We start from the raw sequence: 19,285 nt of genomic DNA on the forward strand, positions 1-19,285 counted from the left end.
CAGATGAAGGGTCTCGACCTGAAATGTCAACTGTCCATTATCTCCAAAGATGCTGTCTGACCCGCTGAGTTCCTCCAGTGCATTTTGTGTTGGTACCAAGTCTTTAACCTGTTTTAGGGTCAGAGAGGGAGATAGCACAGCCCACTGACCATCAAGCACCCATTAACAGTAATCCTACACTTATCCTATTTTATTATCCTCACATTCCCATGTACTAGGGCCAATTTACAGTGGCCAATTAACCTACCAACCCCTCATCTTTGGGATGTGAAAGCAAACCAGAGGACCTGGAGGAAACCCACGTGGTCACAGGGAGAACGTGCAAGCCCCACACAGACAGATCAGGATTGAACCTGGGTTGCTAGAGCTCTGAGGCAACTGCACCGCTTAATTTAGTTTTTGAACAGTTTTGACTGTGCCATCAAGTCAAATTAAGGTGTGTGACTGATTTCCCTAAATCTGTCCAAAATTATGTTTTATTTATTTATATATATGTAATATAATATAGGTAGAGAGAGATATGAACAGCCTTTTCTCTTCTTCTGAACAAAATATTTCCCTCAGCTGGGATCTAGATACAGAAGTAAAGAGACCCTTTTTTAAAAGGGTAACTAGGGAGAATCTGTTCCCATTAGCAGATGGTTCAATTCCCTGAGGGCACAGACTTAAAATTTTGGCCAAAGGTTACAAAACTGATATGAGGATAAACCTTTTTATGCAGATTGTAGTTGATGTGAAATTCACTGCTCGTAAGGATGGTGAATACAGAACCAGTCAGCAGCTTCAGTATGAAATTGGACAGGCACCTGAGAGGGAATAAATTTACACAGATATTAGAGAAAAGCAGGGGAGTGGGACTGATGGGATTGCTGTACTGCAGGTTAGCATGGACTTGAAGGGCCTACTGGACTCCTGTCATAAGAGTTCTGTGAAGTGCTACATACCTTCTAGCGTAAAATCCACGTAGTCATTCTTTGCACAAGGGTCAGCAGGCAGTTTGACTGGAGACCCACCAGTGCTGACCTTGACCAGCATGAAAAATGCTGGAAGAGCTCTATGGAGAGAGAAGCAGCGTTAATGTTTTGTGGGCAACAGTGTGAGAAGGAGTAGAACAGCCTGTGATAGGGTGGAGACCAGGAGAGAGTGAATGGTACCAATGGTGATAATACCATATGAAAGAGGATGATAAGGGCTAGTGAGTACTAAAAGATGTCTCTGGAGGAGGTGTAAGTAGGAGGGGGGGCTACTGAAATTTGGATTGGGGTGTAGGTGTGTAAGGGGTAGAACTTTGATCTTTTGTCATTTTAAATTATGAACTCCTGAGGTGGAAACAAAGGAATAAGCTTGTGTAGAAATGATCAGGAGCTTCCTTCCTTCCTGTGCCATTTTCAGTTGAAAAGCATTTACTATGATACTTATTGCCAGGAATTGTTATCTTATTGAGTTTTTTCTTCCCTACCAATTTTGTGGAGAGATGTCTTGCCTCTGGGTTTTACTTCCTTGGAGAAAATGGCTGATTGGTCCCAGTTAGGATGGAATTGTATTGCAAGGTGCTAATGGAAGCCGCTTTACTTAAAGATAAACTTAAAATGCATTGAAAATGGTTTCAAGAAACGCTGTGTGATTTAGGTACAACACTTTGCAAGTGCTTCTAACTCGGAATTAGAAGGCAGTGAACTCGCTATTTGTCTCTAAGGAAGGAAACTCGGAACTGATCCTGAACTCTTTATCCAGCTCTGTGTAGAAACTTTAATCAAACTGTTGTTGTATAATAGATTCCATATTCCTGCTCTTTGATTTGGATTTAGGACTGGTAGTGTTAGCCTCTATTGATCTTTGTGAGAAGATGAAATTAGTAAGAGTAGGGGTGTTTTAGTTTTTAGTTGTTCCTCAGTAGGTGTGATGACAAGACCCCAATTAGAATTGCCTTTTGGATGTTATATTGGACACTCTCCTGGCAGTTCAGTGTTGTTAAGGTGCGTGTTGTTAGGTAGGGAATACCAAAATTTAAGCTTGGGTCACTGAAGGCATAGTTGCTGGTGGTATAACAGTGGAAATTGGGAGTGAGCTGGAGATCAGAATTGGTTCAGATAATTCAGAGGGTTATAGGCCAAAAGGAGGTTGCAGACCTAGCAAGGGTTGAGGCCCAAGGAGAGAGTGCAATATGAGGATCCAAATTTTGTTGGACTATGCTCGTGTAGATGTGGAATTGGAATTGGTTTATTATTGTCACTAGTACCGAGGTACAGTGGAAAACTTGTCTTGCATACTGTTCATACAGATCAATTCATTACACAGTGCATTGAGGTAGTACAAGGTAAAACAATACAGAATGTAGAGTAAAGTGTCACAGCTACAGAGAGAGTGCAGTGCAGGCAGACAATAAGGTGCAAGGTCATATCGAGGTAGATTGTGAGGTCAAGGGTCCATCTTATTGTACTAGGGAACCGTTCAATAGTCTTATAACCGCAGGATAGAAGCTGTCCTTGAACCTGGTGGTACGTGCTTTTAGGCTTTTGTATCTTCTGCCTGATGGGAGAGGGGAGAAGAGAGAATGTTCCAGGTGGGTGGGGTGTTTGATTATTGCTGTCTGCTTTACTGAGGCAGCGAGAAGTATAGAGTCCACAGAGGGGAGACTGGTTTCTGTGATGTGCTGAGCTGTGTCCACAACTCTCTACAGTTTCTTGTGGTCCTGGGCAGTTGCCATACCAAGCTGTGATGCATCCAGATAGAATGCTTTCTATGGTGTATCGATTAAAAGTTAGTGAGTGTCAAAGGGGACATGCCAAATTTCTTTAGCTTCCTGAGGAAGTAGAGGCATTGGTGAGCTTTCTTGGCTGCGGTGTCTACGTGGTTGGTCCAGGACAGGCTATTAGTGATACTCACTCCTAGGAACTTGAAGCTCTCAACCCTCTCGACCTCAGCACTGTTGATGTAGACAAGAGCATGTGCACCACCCCCCTTCCTGAAGTCAATGACCAGCTCTTTTGTTTTGCTGACATCGAGGGAAAGGTTGTTATCATGACACCATGTCACTATCTTCTCCCTGTACTCCAACTCCTCGTTATTTGAGATATGGCCCACTATGTGGTATCATCTGCAAACTTGGAGTTAGAGCAGAATCTGGCCACACAGAAGTAAGTGTGTAGGGAGTAGAGTAGAGGGCTGAGGGTGCAGCCTTGTGGGGCACCAATGTAGAGAATGATCGTTCCGGAGGTATTGTTGCCTATCCTTACTGATTATGGTCTGTTGGTGAGGAAGTCAAGGATCCAGTTGCAAAGGGAGGTGTTGAGTCCCAGGTCCTGGAGTATGGTGATGAGTTTGCTCGGAATTATAATATTGAAGGTGTAATGATGATGTAATGGTAACTGGAGTCTGGTGTGAATTAGGATGTGTTTCAGGTGAGAATGAAATATGTTTCAAGTGAAACAGAGTTTCAGATGAGCTCAACAGATTGGCCATAAAAGCATTGAAATAGTTGAGCCTGTAGGTAGCTAAGGCATGGAAGAATTTGTTAACAGTAGGATAGTATTTGGTGATTATTGTGAAGGTGGAATTAGTCTGCCTTAGTGATGGAGCAGGTTAGGGATTTTTCTATTTGGTTTCAAGGCTCACCCTGTTGCCACAAGGAATTTGTCAGTGGCAATGGAACAAAGGAAGTGGAAAGGATCAAAGATGCGGTTTCAGTCTTTGTATAATGAGACAGCACAAAATGAGGCTATTCAGCCCAGTGTGCGTGTGCCAGCTCTTTGAAAGAGCTACTTAATATGCCACATATTTTCCCGAAGCCTAGAATATTTTCCCTTTATGATGTTTTCCCTTTGTGTCCTTGGGTTCTTTAGACAATTGTGTTAAACCTGTTTGCTGAACCTTCTACCACCGGAAACGTTGCTTTTCCTTTATCTTGGCCTCCTTTTAAAATCTGCTCTAAGAATAAGAGTTCAGCTTAAGCTGTCCACATACATGAAGTCTCTCATCCCTGGTGTCATTTCCATAAATCTTGCCTTGTCCCTTTCTCCATTTATTTGTTCATGGAATGTGGGTGTTGCTGGCAAGGCTGGCATTAATTGTCCACTCCCAAACTAATGAGGCAGTTAAGAGTCATCGATGTGGGGAGAAGGTTTGGAGTTGCATATCAGCCAGTCTGGGTTAGGATAGCAGATTTCCTTTCCCTGAAGAACATTAGTGAACAAGATAGAGTTTTACAATTAACCTTTGAATACAGAGGAGTGGAGTTGACGACATAATAATGGTTTTTTTTCTTTTTAATTGAAGGAATATCAGTCCAGTTTTTTGAAGTTTTTTTGATTTTTTTTTTTGGTTTATTATCAATATTTTTTAATTTGGGGGTTCTTTTTTCACATAATTAAATTTCATTTCTTTTCAATCTTTCCTTTTGTATTTGTTCACTTAGTAAGAGAACGGGAGGTCTAGATTACTTTTTTTTACTCATGATTTTTATACACACACACACACACGCAGAGTTATGGTTGTTATCCTGATCTCTTTACACCATGTGTATAATTACTAATGTTATATGTACTATTTTGTACTAATTCAAAAATTAAAAAGATTGAAAAAGAAGAGAGATTTTTTACAGCAGTTTGGCAGGTTTGTGGTAATCACTGGTGAGGTTAGCTGTTTCAGATTTACTTAAATTCTCTGACAGCAGGGGTGGGATTGGAATTTGTGTCTTGGATCTGTGCTGTTATACCCCTAAAAGACACTGACATCCTTCCTGAAGTACTAGAATATAGCTAGAGTCAAACCAGAGTTGTATGAACACTTTGCAAATCTTCCTTGCTTCTGTACTTTACAAACCAACAGCCTCCTCGACTTGTTGTGTCACTTTTAAGATTTGTGTGTAAACAACCTTGTCTTTCTGTTCTTGCACATCCATTTAAACCTGTGACATTTAGTTTGTATTGTCTTTTCTCATTCTTCTTATTATTTTATACTTAATTAACTTCACCACTAGTCTACCATTTTTTAACCATTCTTTGTCTCCCTGAAGTCTGTTGTTAGCGTTGATGTTGAATGCTACAATTTTGATTTTCATATTATCTGTAAGCTTTGCATTTGTGCCCTGTACATCCAAACCTAGATCATTAATAATACCAAAAAGAGTTGTCAATTCATCTGGCCACAACTGTGTACTTCCCTTCGGTCTTTTTCATTTGTTTACCGTCATTCTCTGCTCTCCGTCTCTCTGTAAATTTTACATCTACACACTCGAGGTTCTTTTAGTTCCATGGGCTTCAGTTTTACTGACATCTGATATTTAAAAGGAGGACAAATAGTGCGAGTTGTGCTGATGCAGGGTTTCAACCTGAAACATTGACGATTCCTTTCCTCCCACAGATGCTGCTCGACCTGCTGAGTTCTTCCAGCAGATGTTTGTTGCCCCAGATTCAGGCATCTGTAGTCCCTTGTGTCTCTCACAGGTTGTGCTATAATTGATATCTGCCTCTAGAGCAACAGATGTGATGGGTTGTTTTTTGTCCCAATGACCGACAGGTTCTGTTGGACGGATACCTGATGATTGGAATTGATGGCTCTGAGGCTGCCGATGGATCAGACTGGTTCTGTTATCATGCGTGTTCGTATTCCATCTTTCCTGTGGGATTCTGCAAGAAGAATGACATTGTATTAACGCCTCCACAAGGTGAGTTACTGTTTTAACTAACTAGATTTGACTTTAAGCTTGTTTTTTTTTAAACCCACCAAATAATGTGTTCAGCATAATAAACTCTTTGAATAAACAAAGTCGTAGAGTCATATGACACTGAAATAGGCCCTTCAGCCCCCATGTCTGCACTGACTATCAAGTACACACTACACCATAAACTCTTCCCATGAATGTACCACTCACTTACACACTAGGGGCAACTTACCACAGCCCATTAGCCTCCCAACCTGCATGTCTTTGGGATGTGGGAGGATACCAGAGCACCCGGGGGAAATCCACACAGTCACGGAGAACGTGCAAACTCCACACAGACAGTACCAGAGGTCAGGATTGCTGGAACTGAGGCAGCTGCTCTACCAGTTACACCACTGTTCTACCTCAGTGGTCAATTCTGATTCAGTCTCCTGAGTGCTTCTTCAACTGGGTTCAAAACTGAAGTTCTTTCTCCACCATCTCTATGTGACCTTCCTCAGCCTCCACAACACATTCCCAGCCCAGAGGCTGAGGCATGGTTTCATTGGTCTACCAGTCTTTCATCGTATCATTCTGAGTGTGAGAGTCCAGGTTATGAGTATCATCATTACAGTTGACTCCAGACTTCTGTGTTGCTTGAAGTTTCCATGAATGTGCACAGACATCCTCGCACTCCTAACACATCCCAGAAGGGGACCTTGGATAACTGGTGGAAATCCTCAAACAGGCCCATCAATAGTTGCTCCAGTCAAATATAGCACTCAGCACAGATTGGAGGCGCAATCCAGGGTCCCACATGTAATGAGCCTGAATGATTAAATGTTCTCCGACAGTGACAGCAATGCCATAAAGTGTTTGTAAAGTGAGAACAAGGAGACAACTTGCTTGTTTTCCCTTCACAGAAGGGTGATAATATTTACATTGCTGCTTTTATCACATCCCAAAGACCTTCACAGTTAATGTAGTTCATTTGATCACTTTTGTAATATAGGAAACTCTTTTTGCACAGAGCAAACTTGCACAAACAACTTGATAATGACCAGGTAATGTGTTTAAGTTAAGCTGGTTGGGGCATAAATATTGGACGTGACTTCATGGAGAAATCCCCCGGTCTTTAAATAATGCCATGTAATGTTTAAATAGTTGGGGCCTTGTTTTAATGCCTCTTTGTGTGCTCCTGTCAATTGGATGACAGGGTAGATGCTAAGAGATTGTTTGGAGGGGATAGCCTTAGAACAGGGAGTCAGTCACTGTTTTAAGGAAGCTGAGGAGGATTTTCTTTTCTCAGTTGAGAATCTTTGGAATTCTCTACCACAGAGAGCTATGCAAGGTTAAATTATTGAATGTGTTCAAGACCAAGGAAGTTGGGTTTCTGATCTAGAGGGGTGTTTAAATTTAAGAAGTACAGGTAGGAAGTTAGATGAAAATCAAAAACTCAGCAAATGCCAGAAATCTGAAATAAAAACAAAAAATCCTGGAAACACTCAGCAGGTCAGGCAGCACCTGTGGAGACAGAAACAAAGCCATTGTTTCTGATTGGTGGCCCTTCAAAGGTTGTCTAGTGAAGGGTCTCTGACCTGAAACATTAACTCTGTTGCTCTTTCCACAGATGTTGCCTGACCTGATGAGTGTTTCTAGTATTTTATTATTGTAGGCAGGAAGGTAGAACAGAGGCCAAGATCAAATCAGCCATGATCTTATTTAATGGTGGAGTACTTGAGGATCCATATAACCTACTCCTCTTATTTATTGTTCTACATTCTTGTGCACTGTACTGGAATGTCAGTGTAGATTTTAGAATGATTCTTGAAGCCCCAATATTCTAACTTTGTGCTGCCAACTGGGCTCCAGTAGATGCCTCATAACAGGCTAATTGTTATTAAACTTAAATACTTAAGCCATGATTTTCCAAAATGCACTCGAGAATTGTCCCTTTTTATATTTTAAAATCGCAAATGTGACTATTATTTAACAAAAGTGCTAAAGAAGGGAAGTGGGAGAGAGTAATTGGAATTTATAAAGGCACAGTTGGACTTTTAGCTGTTTTGGGAGAGCCTACACAGATGTGCAAAAGTAGTTGCCTACTAATTAAATATTTTTTGAGAAAGTAACTATAGTAAGCAGGGGAAATTTTATGTATGTAACTTGTGTAGATTTTCAGAAGGCATTTAATAAGGCTTCGTGTAAGTGACCAATTTAAAACTGAATGAAAATTGTCACACATGGTTAGATGGCAGAAGAGTAATAGTATACTTATTGGAATAAAGTGATATTGTGTCCTCTAGGAGTGTTTGCTGGGTTCTCAATTATTCACTATATGAATAACTTGGGTAACAAGAAAGCAGTATCAAAATTTGAAAATGATTAGTAGGACACCGTGGTATGGATGAGAACATAAAATTATATTAAAATACTTGCAGACTGAATGAAACTGGCAGATGAATTTAATCGCAGGTATTTGCAAAGGCATCTATTTCAGGCCAAAGAGACAGTACTTCAGAATGATTTCCTTTTCTATGAAGTATAGGGACAGAAGACCAAAAGATTGAGGGATGCTATTAAGATGTACTGGTCAGGTAGAAGTAATAATGAAGATGATACTAGAATGTTAGTTTTCTTTGCTGGAAGGCTAGCATGTAAAGGGAAGACTATTTTGTTCATCCCTGCAAAGTTTTGTTTAGATTTTATCTGGAGTACTGTTTACACTTTGGAGCACTACATCTTAGAAGGAATATATTGATCTTGGAAGGAGTGCAGTGCAGAATCATCAGAGTGTTATCACAGCTCCAAAGGTCGATCACGAGTAGGGATTGCATAAACTAGTCTTATAGTCCCTGACGCGTGGAGATTAAAAGGTGAGTTGAGGTGAGTCAACATTTTGGGATTCTCAAAGGAGTTCGTAACCTAGTTAGAAACCTCTTTTTATTTCCAGGGGAATGTAGGGAGCCAGGGTACACTGAAATTAAGAAACACTTCATGTAAGTATCATAATAACATGAAACACTAAAGCAGTAGCTCAGTTAATTATCAATTGGAATTGATAGTTTTACTAAGCAAGGAGATTGAAGGATTTGAAAGTAAAGTGGATTAGAATTTACATTGCCATGATTTCATTGAATGGCAGATTAGAGTTGAAGGACTGATGGTCCTGTTCCTATTTCTATTACCACTGGCTCTTCCATTGGAGCTTAGGAAATGTTCAGTTTGTATGTTGATGGATATCATTTACTAGGTGCTCTATTGTGATGGCAACTATTGATGAGCTCCTTGCACACGTGTCTCAGTTGTACTATGTTTGATGCTGTTGGTGATCTTTTGTATTTTGTGTTTCCAGGTTATGAGAAGAACTTCGACTGGGAAATGTACTTAAAAGAGACTGGTACTGTGGCAGCCCCTGCTAGTCTCTTTATTCGGGTGAGTGATAAGGATTATTTTCTTCTGTGATTGTTTCTTTTTATTGTCCTGAGTGTTGGCTACGTGGATGTCCGTTGATGTGTTGGAGACACGGGACTGCAGATGCTGTAATCTGGAGCAAGGAAAACAAACCGCTGGAGGAACTCAGCGGGTCAGGCAGCATCTGTGGAGGCAGAAGGATGGCTAATGTTTCTGGTTGAGGCCCTGCATCAGGACTGAGAGTGTAGAGGAGGTATACTTAAAAAAAAAAGTGAGGGGGGGGGTGGAATTGAGGCAGGGGCTGGCAGGCGATAGGTGGAACCAGGTAAGGAAAGTGATGATGGGCAGATGGAGGAGGTGGAGATGGAGGCTGGCAGAAGTGGAGACACAAGAGATTTCAGATGATGGAATCTGATAAGTAGGGAAGGTGACGTCTGGAACCAGTTGAGGGAGTGGATAGGAGACCCAGTAGGTTAAGTGTGTGGTGTTGTGCAGTCAGGAGAAGGGAATGAAACTGGATAATGGGGGCGGCGGGGGGGAGGGGGGGGATGTGGGGTTGGAAAAGTGAATGAGTGAACCTGGGTGGATGAGGAGAGAAAGGAATATGGGTGGAGGGGGCGGGGTTTGTGCATTACCTGAAATTGGAAAATTCAGTGTTTGTACCGAGGCAGAATATGAGGTGTTGTTGTTCTAGCTTGGCCTCAGCCCGGTGACAGAGAAGGCAGAGGACAGACATGTTGTCATGGGAATGGGGGGGAATGGCACCCACTGAGTTCCTCCAGCTTGACCCTCTTTATGAAAACAATGGAAGTGTTCAGTAGATCATATGGAAATCCTGCTGCCCCTAACACGTACCAGGTCCCATTCGCCCTATACTCCTGTTCTTGGTTCCTGGTCTGACAATGCTCCATTTCTTACAAATGTTCTTTCTTGCTTTTCCCCTCCCCATCTCTTTTTCCCTCCTTTAAGCCTCTGAAATCTCTGCATTCCTCCAATTCTGACCTCTTGCACATTCTCAGTTTTCATAGCTGTAACATTGATGGGTGTGCCTTCAATTGCGTGGGTTGTAATCTCTGGAAATGTTTCCCTAAGTCTTTCTGCTTTGCTTCCTCTCCTTCCCTTAGGAATTTCTATAAAATTCTTCAACTTGTCCAGTCCAATAGCTTCTAATGTCGCATTTAGTTTAATAAAGCTCTTATAAAACATCTTGATATGCTATATTAATCATACTAAATAAATACAAGAGGAAATGGGTATAGGAGTGAGCCACCAGACCCCAAGCCTGTCTTGCCATTCAGTGTGATCAGGCCTCAACTCTTCTACTGTGGCAGTTCCCCATGGCCGTCAATCCCATGGTCTTTCATAAATGTATCTACCTCCTCTTCAATTACCTCTAGTGATCTAGCCTGTGAGGTATAGAATTCCAGAGATCCCCATCCACTCCGTGTAGCTATCCCGATGCACCACAGAAAAATAATTGAAAATGAGGAGGTATTATCTTAAAAGTTGAAAACTGGTTGGGAGATAAATCAGGAAGTCCATTTTACATGTACATTTTACGAGTTCAAAGAAATCCGGGATTTTTTTTCCCCTTTTCTCCTGCACCCACTCCCCACCCCTACTCCCATCCCTGCACCTTCCCCTACCTGTCAAAAGGGTATAGATGATGGTATTCTATTGAAATTTGCAAGCCTGAAGTTGATAGATTAATGGTGAATTGCCTACTCTCTCTCTGCATACTAGGCAAGCACTGAAACAAAACATAAATTAGGCATGGTTCTGTTCTTTGGTATAGGGACGTAATATCTTGAGGCCTAGAGAAACAAAGGACTGCAGATGCAGGAATCTAGATGAAAAACACAATGATGTTGGAGGAATTCAGCAGACCAGGCAGCATCCGTGGAGAAGAGCAGGCAATAAAGCAGTCCTGAAGAAGGGTCCTGACCTGAAATGTTGACCACCTGCTTTTCTCCACGGATGCTGCCTGGCTGGCCTGCTGAGTTCCTCCAGCATCATCGTGTTTTTGTATCTTGAGGCCTTGTCATTTGGAATGCTGTCCTTGTGATTCTGTCTGAAAACAGTTTAATTTAATTGATTTAAGAATTTAAGTGCAATTAAATCGGTGATTCTGGGGTACTGCATTTGGTGTTCACGATGTCGTCTTCTCTATGATGTGGAAACCAAATGCAGATTGTGTGCCCACTTTGTGGAGCACCTATGTTCAGTGCACAGGAGTGACCCTGAGCTTTCTGTTGCCAGCCACTTTAATTCACCATCTTTTCCCACTATCACCCATCTGTCTGCAGCCTGCTGTACTGTTATAACAACACCCAATGCAAGCTTGAGGAACAGCAGCTTGTATTTTGTCTGGGCATGTTGCAGCTTTCAGGACTCGACATTGAATCCTCCAACTTCCGATAATTGGAGCAACACACAAACATTGGAGGAACTCAGCGGGTCAGGCAGCTTTTGACTGACCTGCTGAGTTCCTCCAATGTTTTGTGTGTTGCTTCAGATTCCAGCTTCTGCAGTCTCTTGTTATCATTCTATAACTTGCTTTCTCAGTCTATTATCAGAATTGACAGTTTTTGCTACAAGTCGTCTGTCTGGGATATTAGATCAGTTTTTCTCTCCCTCTCCGTTAGCACGCCCTGGTCTGCTATTTGCAACACGTCACACTTCTTTGTCACCCTCTAACTGCCCTATTAACTGCTCATCCCCACAGAAACCCTGGCCACGATCATCTTCCTTCATATGAGGTGTGACTCTAACCACTGCACTGTTTTTCCCGTGTTGTCCATTGACTTCAATTTTATCGGAACTCCTGGAAGCCACACTTGATCTAATGCTGCCTTTGTGTCAAAGTAGTCGTTGTCACTTTACCTCTGGATTTTTAGCTCTTTAGTCCATGTTTGAATCAGGAAGATGATTGTGCCAGGGTTTCTGTGGGGATGAGCTGTTAATAATGAGGTCTAGAGCCAAGTGGCTCTGATGAAAGCCAAGTTGTGCATCAGTGAGTATGTTATTGGTGAGTGAGTGCCACTTGATAGCACTGTATCACTTTGATGATTGAGAGTGGACTGATTGTAATTAGTTAGATTGGACTTGCCCTGTTTTTTTTTATAAACAAGTAATACCTGAACAATTTTGCACATTGTGAGGTAGCTAACTGTTAACACAGCTAGTTGTGGAGCCCAGGTGTTTGTACTACAGCTGCAATGGTGTCTGGACCCATTGATTGCTGTATCCAGTGCTCTTGATAGCGTGTAGAGTGAATTGAAGTGGCTGAAGATTGGCTTTTGTTATAAGAGGGGATCTCAGGAGAGAGCTGAGAGGGATCACCTTTTCAGTCCTTCTGGCAGAACGTGGTTGTGAATGCTTCAGCCTTTTCCTTAGCACACACATGCTGGGGTGGGGATGTTCTTTGGAGCCAAGACCTCCCACTGGCTGTCCACCATTACTCACAACTGGATGTGGTCAGACTGCAGAGTTTTGGACTGATCTCTTGGTTATGTTACCACTTAGCTCTGTCTATCGCTTGTTGGTTTTGCTGTTTGACATCTGTGTGTCCTGTTTTACATGTTCACCCAGTTGTCACTTCATTTTTAGGTATGCTTTGTGCAGCCCTCTTCTGCACTCATTGAACCAGGGTTGATCCCCAAGCTCCACAATAAGGGTAGAGTGAGGGATGTGCCAGGCCATACAGATTGTATTGGTATACATTTCTGCTGCTGGTCCACACCACCTCATGATACTGAGTTTTGAGCTGCTGGATCTATTCCATTTGGCATAATCGTGGTGCCTTACAACATAATGGAGGATGTCCTTGATGTGGAGACTGGACATTGACCCTTCATGGACTGCTTCTAAAAACACCATGTATAAATAGGCAAGTAGGTTTATCCCTTGTGTTGGTTCACTCACTATCTGCTGCAGATCCAGTCTGACATCTGTGTCTTACAGGACTCATCCAGCTTTGTCTGTGCCACAACAGGCAGTATTAGGGTCCTGGTAGTTGGCTTATTAAATAACGAGGTGTTTGCTTTTGGGAGCTAAGTAATAAAGATTATTGAAAAATGGAAGGACATTACGATTTAATGCTGTGGCAATTTGGTTTCTAGGGACATGTGGAGTGCCTGACTTTCCAAACACCCACAGTGTCAAAGGGAGGAACAATATGACCTGATTTAGTGTTAAGTCTGTGATGTAACACTAATTGTCCCGTTGTTTCTCAGGATATTCCGTATCATGGTTTTGAGCCCGGAATGAAACTTGAGGCTGTCGATCTGATGGAGCCTCGCTTGATCTGTGTGGCCACCATCACACGTGTGGTGAACCGTTTGTTGAAGATCCATTTTGATGGGTGGGACGATGAGTATGATCAGTGGGTTGACTGCGAGTCACCAGATGTGTATCCAGTAGGCTGGTGTGAGCTGACAGGTTACCAACTCCAAGCACCTGTAGCACCAGGTAAGATTTAAAAAAAAGTCACATTTTACAAGGGAAGAATATATTTGATTATAGGAATTATTTTGTTACTCCCATCATAGATCATTCAATTAATAGTGGTCTCCAGCCTTCAGGGGCTCCCTTACATAACTCCAAGTTATCAAATTGCACACAGTTCACCTTCAGCTGTGGTCTCTGATCAGTTCTAGTTGTGACTTAGTGGCATACTTGCTTGGGGGTTCAAATCCCACATTAGAGACTTGAGTGTGGAAATACCTAGCCTGACACTCCACTGCAGCAGTGGGAGAGTGCTACATGGTTGACTACTTTTTTGTGTGAAGTGTTAAACTGAGACAATAAATGCCCTCTAAGGTGGATGTAAAAGATTACTTGATGCTGTTTTGTGGAAGAGCAGGGGAAGTTCTCCCCAATATCCAAGACAAAATGTAACCTTCAACTAACTTCACTGAATCTTATTCTCTTGGTATTATCACATTGTTGTAAGAGGGATCTTGTATTGCTTCCTAGATTATACCAGGGCATCTTGTCACATGTAACCAAGCACATACTTTCCTTGGGAAGTCCTTGTTCATAAAGAGTGCTATATAAATGCAAGTCTCATGTCATTCCCTTGTGCTCTTTCCTGTGGAGATCATCTCATTATTCAAGGATATGGAGTTAGCCTCCATGTGTGTGCCAGTGATGTCCAGTTTTGTGTGTTACGAGCCCCAGATTACTACTTAGTGTCCCTTTAAGGCACCTGAATGGTAGAGTGTGGCTTTGTCTGACTGCTGTGACTAGGAGTGGAGAGCTTCTATGACCGATATAACTGGAATGCTGCAGGTGTCTGAAAGCTGATTTATTGAAGTGCTGGCAACTGCAGAGAGATATCTGTGAGCTGATTCCTGAACCCAGAGAGAGAGAGAGAGGTGAGAGCTGACTGCCAGCCTCTGCATCTATGAGTGAAGCACAATCGTTGTGACTGTCACTTTGCAATCTATACATGGATTTTTGGAGCAAGCTGTGGAGTCCGCTTTGTCACTAGCCTGTACCGGAAAGCAGGTGTATCTGTGGGCGGCCACATATCGAGTGCCCTCGGTGTGGCAGATGTTTCGGAACAAAGCAATGGCGATCTTCAGCGATTGGGGCGTCGCATTGGAACTTGTGGAATTTGTAAACTCGTTCTCCCTACATTCTCTCTACATTCTAGCATGGGTTTCAGAAGCTTTTGCTCATCGTTTTGCTTCGTGACTTGTTGAACATCGTAAAACTTTGAGAACTGTTCCTAGACTTGGTGGTTTGGGAACTGGCCACACACACTTCGGTTTATTTCGGTCAATGTCTGATATCTAACGTTTTCTTTTATTATTATTATTATTATTACAAGTAGTTATTAATAGGTTTTAAAGTTGAAACCTTGCTCGTTGTGTTTCTATTGCTGCTGGTACGTAACATGTATCTTTATTATCAACCTCCCACAAAACATTCTGCTTCTTCCCACTGAATCCATCCCCATCCATCACTACAATTTAAGACTGAACCAGACAATTATTTTTCTTTCTCACATTGAACGGAGTTTAAACCCAACGTTCCAATCTTCACAAAGGTTTCATCACTACCTGTGAACTTTGCTTCCTCCGGCCTTTCTATCTCTGAGGCTGGTGTATATTGTCTTCATGCTGCAAGCTAAGCTACCCTAATGTGAACAGTATGCTACTTGCTATCCTGCCCACCTTGCACCCTCATTGTACAATCTGTTCAAAACTCTCCTGCTCACTAACGCCTGATTTCCCCATGGGCCTTACTAACCTGCAACTGCTCCCAGGCTATCTTGTGTATAGAGATCAATTCCCTTCTCCTCAGCTCTTGGTATCTCCATGGCTTTGAGCCACCCTTCAGTGCTGGCTCCTGTGGTCCTAGACACTCTCGTGAATGTTCCACTGCTTTGATTCTGGCTATTTGTGTTATCCGCCTCCTTTGGACCACTATGGGTAACTGAGCTTAACTGTGCCTTGGTCATACTCTTTGGAATAGTTTTGTTGAGAGTTTTAGACTTTCCAGCTATCTATCTAAAAAGAAATTTGAATCTGAAGTTTTTTTCTTTCCTTCCTGATCTCTACTAGTTCTGCTTGATATCTGTATGAAAGTGACAGATGTGAAAGGCCATGTATCCAGCTTATCCCATGTAACTCTGAAGCCTTGTCGGTAACAGTATATATACTGTCCACCTCACCTGAAGGAATTCAATGGATTGACCTCCATTACACAAGCAGGGAATTTGTTTCACAGTCCACTGTTCTCAAGAAAGAAAAACACCTCTCGATATCTAATCCAGATCTGCTTTTAGTCACCTTGAGGTTTTTGCCCATTGTCACTACCTCCCTCTGTGTCTGAAATGAACCATCTATGCAAACACAATCCAGCCTTAATTAAAAAGCAAATTACCTCTTGAATCTATGCTTCCCTGTTATTTGTGAAGAGTTTTGAAAAGTTCTTGTAACTTAAAAGCACCATGTAAGTTTAAGTTTTTGTAGAGTGAGATTTGAACCATGCAAGCCAGTTGTTGGCCTTTCTGAATCTGTGGACCTATCTTGGAGAAAAAAATCATCCAGGTCTGTCACTTCTGATCACGGTACAGTGCATGTCTGCAAGTGTCATTGAGTTCAGCCTGGGAGGGGGATGGGTGTTAATGTGCAGTTTCAGGTAGAAGTTAAAGCAAATGGGTTCAGGTTTAATAATATTCTTCTGATGAAGCTTTTAGTCTTGCAGGGGATTGATGTCCCTAGAATAGTTCATCGTTGCATTGAGGAAGTGGTTGAGAAGGTAGACGTGAATGTAACCAGCAAAGACGCCCATGTCTACAGATGATATCTTAATGGTGTCTCTTGCCAGCCACGGTAAAGATGGGAGGTTTAGTAAAGGACTAAATATAGTCTTGCTGGGGAGAGAACAGCAGCCAGTACAGGATATAGTTAAACTAAGGGGCAACCATAAATATGTAAGTATTCAGAGTAATTAATCTGAAGAATTTTTTTTAAGCAAAATGTTAGACAGCTGAGACCTATATGCAGCAATTCCAGTGCCATATGAGAACCTCGGGAGCTTCATGTGTCCTGCATAACTGTGCCAGGTGTACCTCCAGTTGCTCAAACTTGAGTTCAGGGTTTCTGAAATCTGGTATCATCTCAAGTTACAGCAAGGCCGTGGGTTCCTGGAGCATGTTCAGTGGGAGAGGTGGGGGCACAATCATGAAAACGGTTTCTGTTCCGTTTCAGTGGAAGATGAGCTAAAGGAGTGAGAAGCACAAATCTCTCAAGTGAAATGTGGCAAGGCTGCACTGCAGAGGAATAGAGGGATCCTGGAATTCATGTCAACAGAACCCTCAAGGGAGCAAGTCAGGTGGATAAGTTGGTTAAGAAGCCATTGGGGAAAGTGTAGAATATACCAACAGGAAGGTAAAATACTAGTTAGACCACAGCTGGAAGTACTGTGTAGATCTCTGGTCATCGCACAGTGGCACAGCTAGTAGACTTGCTTCCTCACAGCTCCAGTGACCTGGGTTCAATCCCAAACTCGGGTGCTGTCTGTATGGACTCTGCATATTTCCACTGTGACCATGTGGGTTTCCTCCAGGTACTCTGGTTTCCTCCTGCCTTCCAAAGATGATGTGTGTTGGTAGGTTCATTGGCCACTGAATCACCTCTGGTGTGTAGGTGAGTGGTAGAATCTAGGGGGAGTTGATGGGAATGTGGGAGGAATAAAATGGGACAAGGGTAAATGGGCACTTGATTGGGGGTGTGGGCTGAAGAACCCGTTTCTGTGCTGTATGGCTCTTTTGACTAGTAGAAGGATATAATAGTACTAGTCAGGGTGCATAGTAGATTTAGGTGGATGTACCAAAACTGGCGAATTGTAGTTATGAAGGAAGATCGACTAGGCTGTGGTTGTTTTCTTTGGAACAGAAGAGTCTAAGGGGAGATTTAACTAAAATTTGTAAAGTTATTTTCCTTACCAGAGAGCTTGAGAGACATGGATTCCTTCATTCTTGGAAGGATTAGAGTGGAGTTGAAGTTGGATGGGTGGGTGGGGGGAGAAACCAAATTGTCCAAAAAGCAGTATGGTCCGGGATCTGAAGCAGAAGCCCTCATCGCATTTACGGAATATCTGGATGAGCTCTCTGTGTCATGACCCACACAGCCAAGAAGGATTCCTACACGATGTCTGTGTTTGGCTAAATACCTCCTCTTGAGCTATAAATTTTGACGGCTGTGTGGTGACACAGACTTACGAAGTAAGCAGACTTGTGGCAGGAGGACTTAACACCAAAGTGTGAAGTGATGTGTTTCATTGCAAAGAGGAGGAAAAGCAAGATGTGGTAGAAGGTTAAAGAGAGCTAGGGGTGCACCATTCATACATGATTTGAAGGAGGCAGCAGAAGTGAAGAAGGCTTTGTAGAGGCATAAAGTTAAAGAAAAGCAAAGAATCCTGAAACTAACTTAGTTTAAGTCACTGTTAAAACAGCTGACATATTGTGTTCAGTCTTCAAACTGCTCTTTAAAAGGTTTCAAAGCCTTGAATAGGGTGTGAGCAATGGTTACCAGCAATGTGGAGAAACTGGAAAAGTTAATGTTGTTTCTGTCGGAGTAGGGGGAATTGGAGATATGATGGTGTCCAAAATGATGAATTGTTTTGATAGACTGATATAAGGATAAACTAAACAAAGCACAGCACAGATGAATGGGAATAACTGGAAAAGTCTACTGATGTACAGGTATGATGGGCTGAGTAACCTCCTTCAGTGTTGTCTCATTTAATAATTCGGATAATGCAGGTGCTTAAAATTTGAAATAAAAACAGAAAATCTTTGGGATTCTCAGCAGGTCAGGCAGCATTCGTAGAGAGAGGAACAGAGTTAATGTTCTGATAAAGGGTCAACAGCCTAAAATATCAATTCTGTTTCTCTTCCCGCAGATGCTGCCTGATCTGCTGAGTATCTCCAGCATTTTCTGTTGTTGTAAGCAACGGGATCCTCTAAGTCTGAATCTATTAGGGGTAGATGATGCTACCTTTGTATATTGGTTGCTGTAAGCCAACAGACAGGAAACTGCAGATCCATCTGTGGCCCAGACAAGATCACAAGACAAGGGAGCAGAAGCAGGCCATTCAGCCCATCGAGTCTGCTCCAAGGAAAAGGGAAAAAGGAATGGGGAGAAAAAAAAACCTATTCTAATCCCAATTTCTGGCCTTATCCCCATATCCCTTGATACCTTGACTATTTAGATATCTATCTATCTCTTCCTTGAACGCCCCTACTGATCTGGCCTCCACTGCTGTACATGGCAAGGAGTTCCACAAATTCACCACCCTTTGGCTAAAGAAATTTCTCCTCATCTCTGTTTTGAAACTGTACCCTCTAATTCTAAGATTGTGCCCTCTGGTCCTGGACTCACTCACCAAGGGAAACAGCCTAGCCACATCTACTCTGTCCTTTCCTATCAACATTTTAAATGTCGCTATGAGGTCCCCTCTCATTCTTCTGTACTCCAGTGAGTGCAGTCCAAGAGCCGACAAACACTCATCATACGGAATCATCCTTGTAAATCTCCTCTGAACCCTCTCCAACGTCAGCACATCCTTCCTAAGATGTGGGGCCCAAAACTGCGCACAGTATTCCAAATGAGGCCTCACTAGTGCCCCATAGAGCCTCATCAACACTTCCTTACTTTTATATGTTGTTTACTCTAATTCCAGGTTCTTTGATATATATTTAAGATGTCTTTA

The 19,285-nt window shown here is 42.3% G+C and overlaps 1 protein-coding gene across 2 annotated transcripts in view; it reads left to right on the forward strand.

The window, feature by feature from the left end:
- The window catches only part of l3mbtl2 (L3MBTL histone methyl-lysine binding protein 2), a 66,287-nt gene that overhangs the window by 32,191 nt on the left and 14,811 nt on the right, over nt 1–19,285 (forward strand). For both annotated transcript variants that reach the window (XM_052043133.1, XM_052043131.1), the window contains exons 12-14: nt 5,518–5,665; nt 8,997–9,076; nt 13,291–13,525. In XM_052043133.1, the coding sequence (XP_051899093.1) occupies nt 5,518–5,665; nt 8,997–9,076; nt 13,291–13,525 (463 nt within the window). The remainder of the gene's footprint in view (nt 1–5,517; nt 5,666–8,996; nt 9,077–13,290; nt 13,526–19,285) is intronic.

The sequence above is a fragment of the Pristis pectinata genome, chromosome 33 (genome assembly GCF_009764475.1).
Source record: "Pristis pectinata isolate sPriPec2 chromosome 33, sPriPec2.1.pri, whole genome shotgun sequence".
NCBI classification, from domain to species: Eukaryota; Metazoa; Chordata; class Chondrichthyes; order Rhinopristiformes; family Pristidae; genus Pristis; species Pristis pectinata.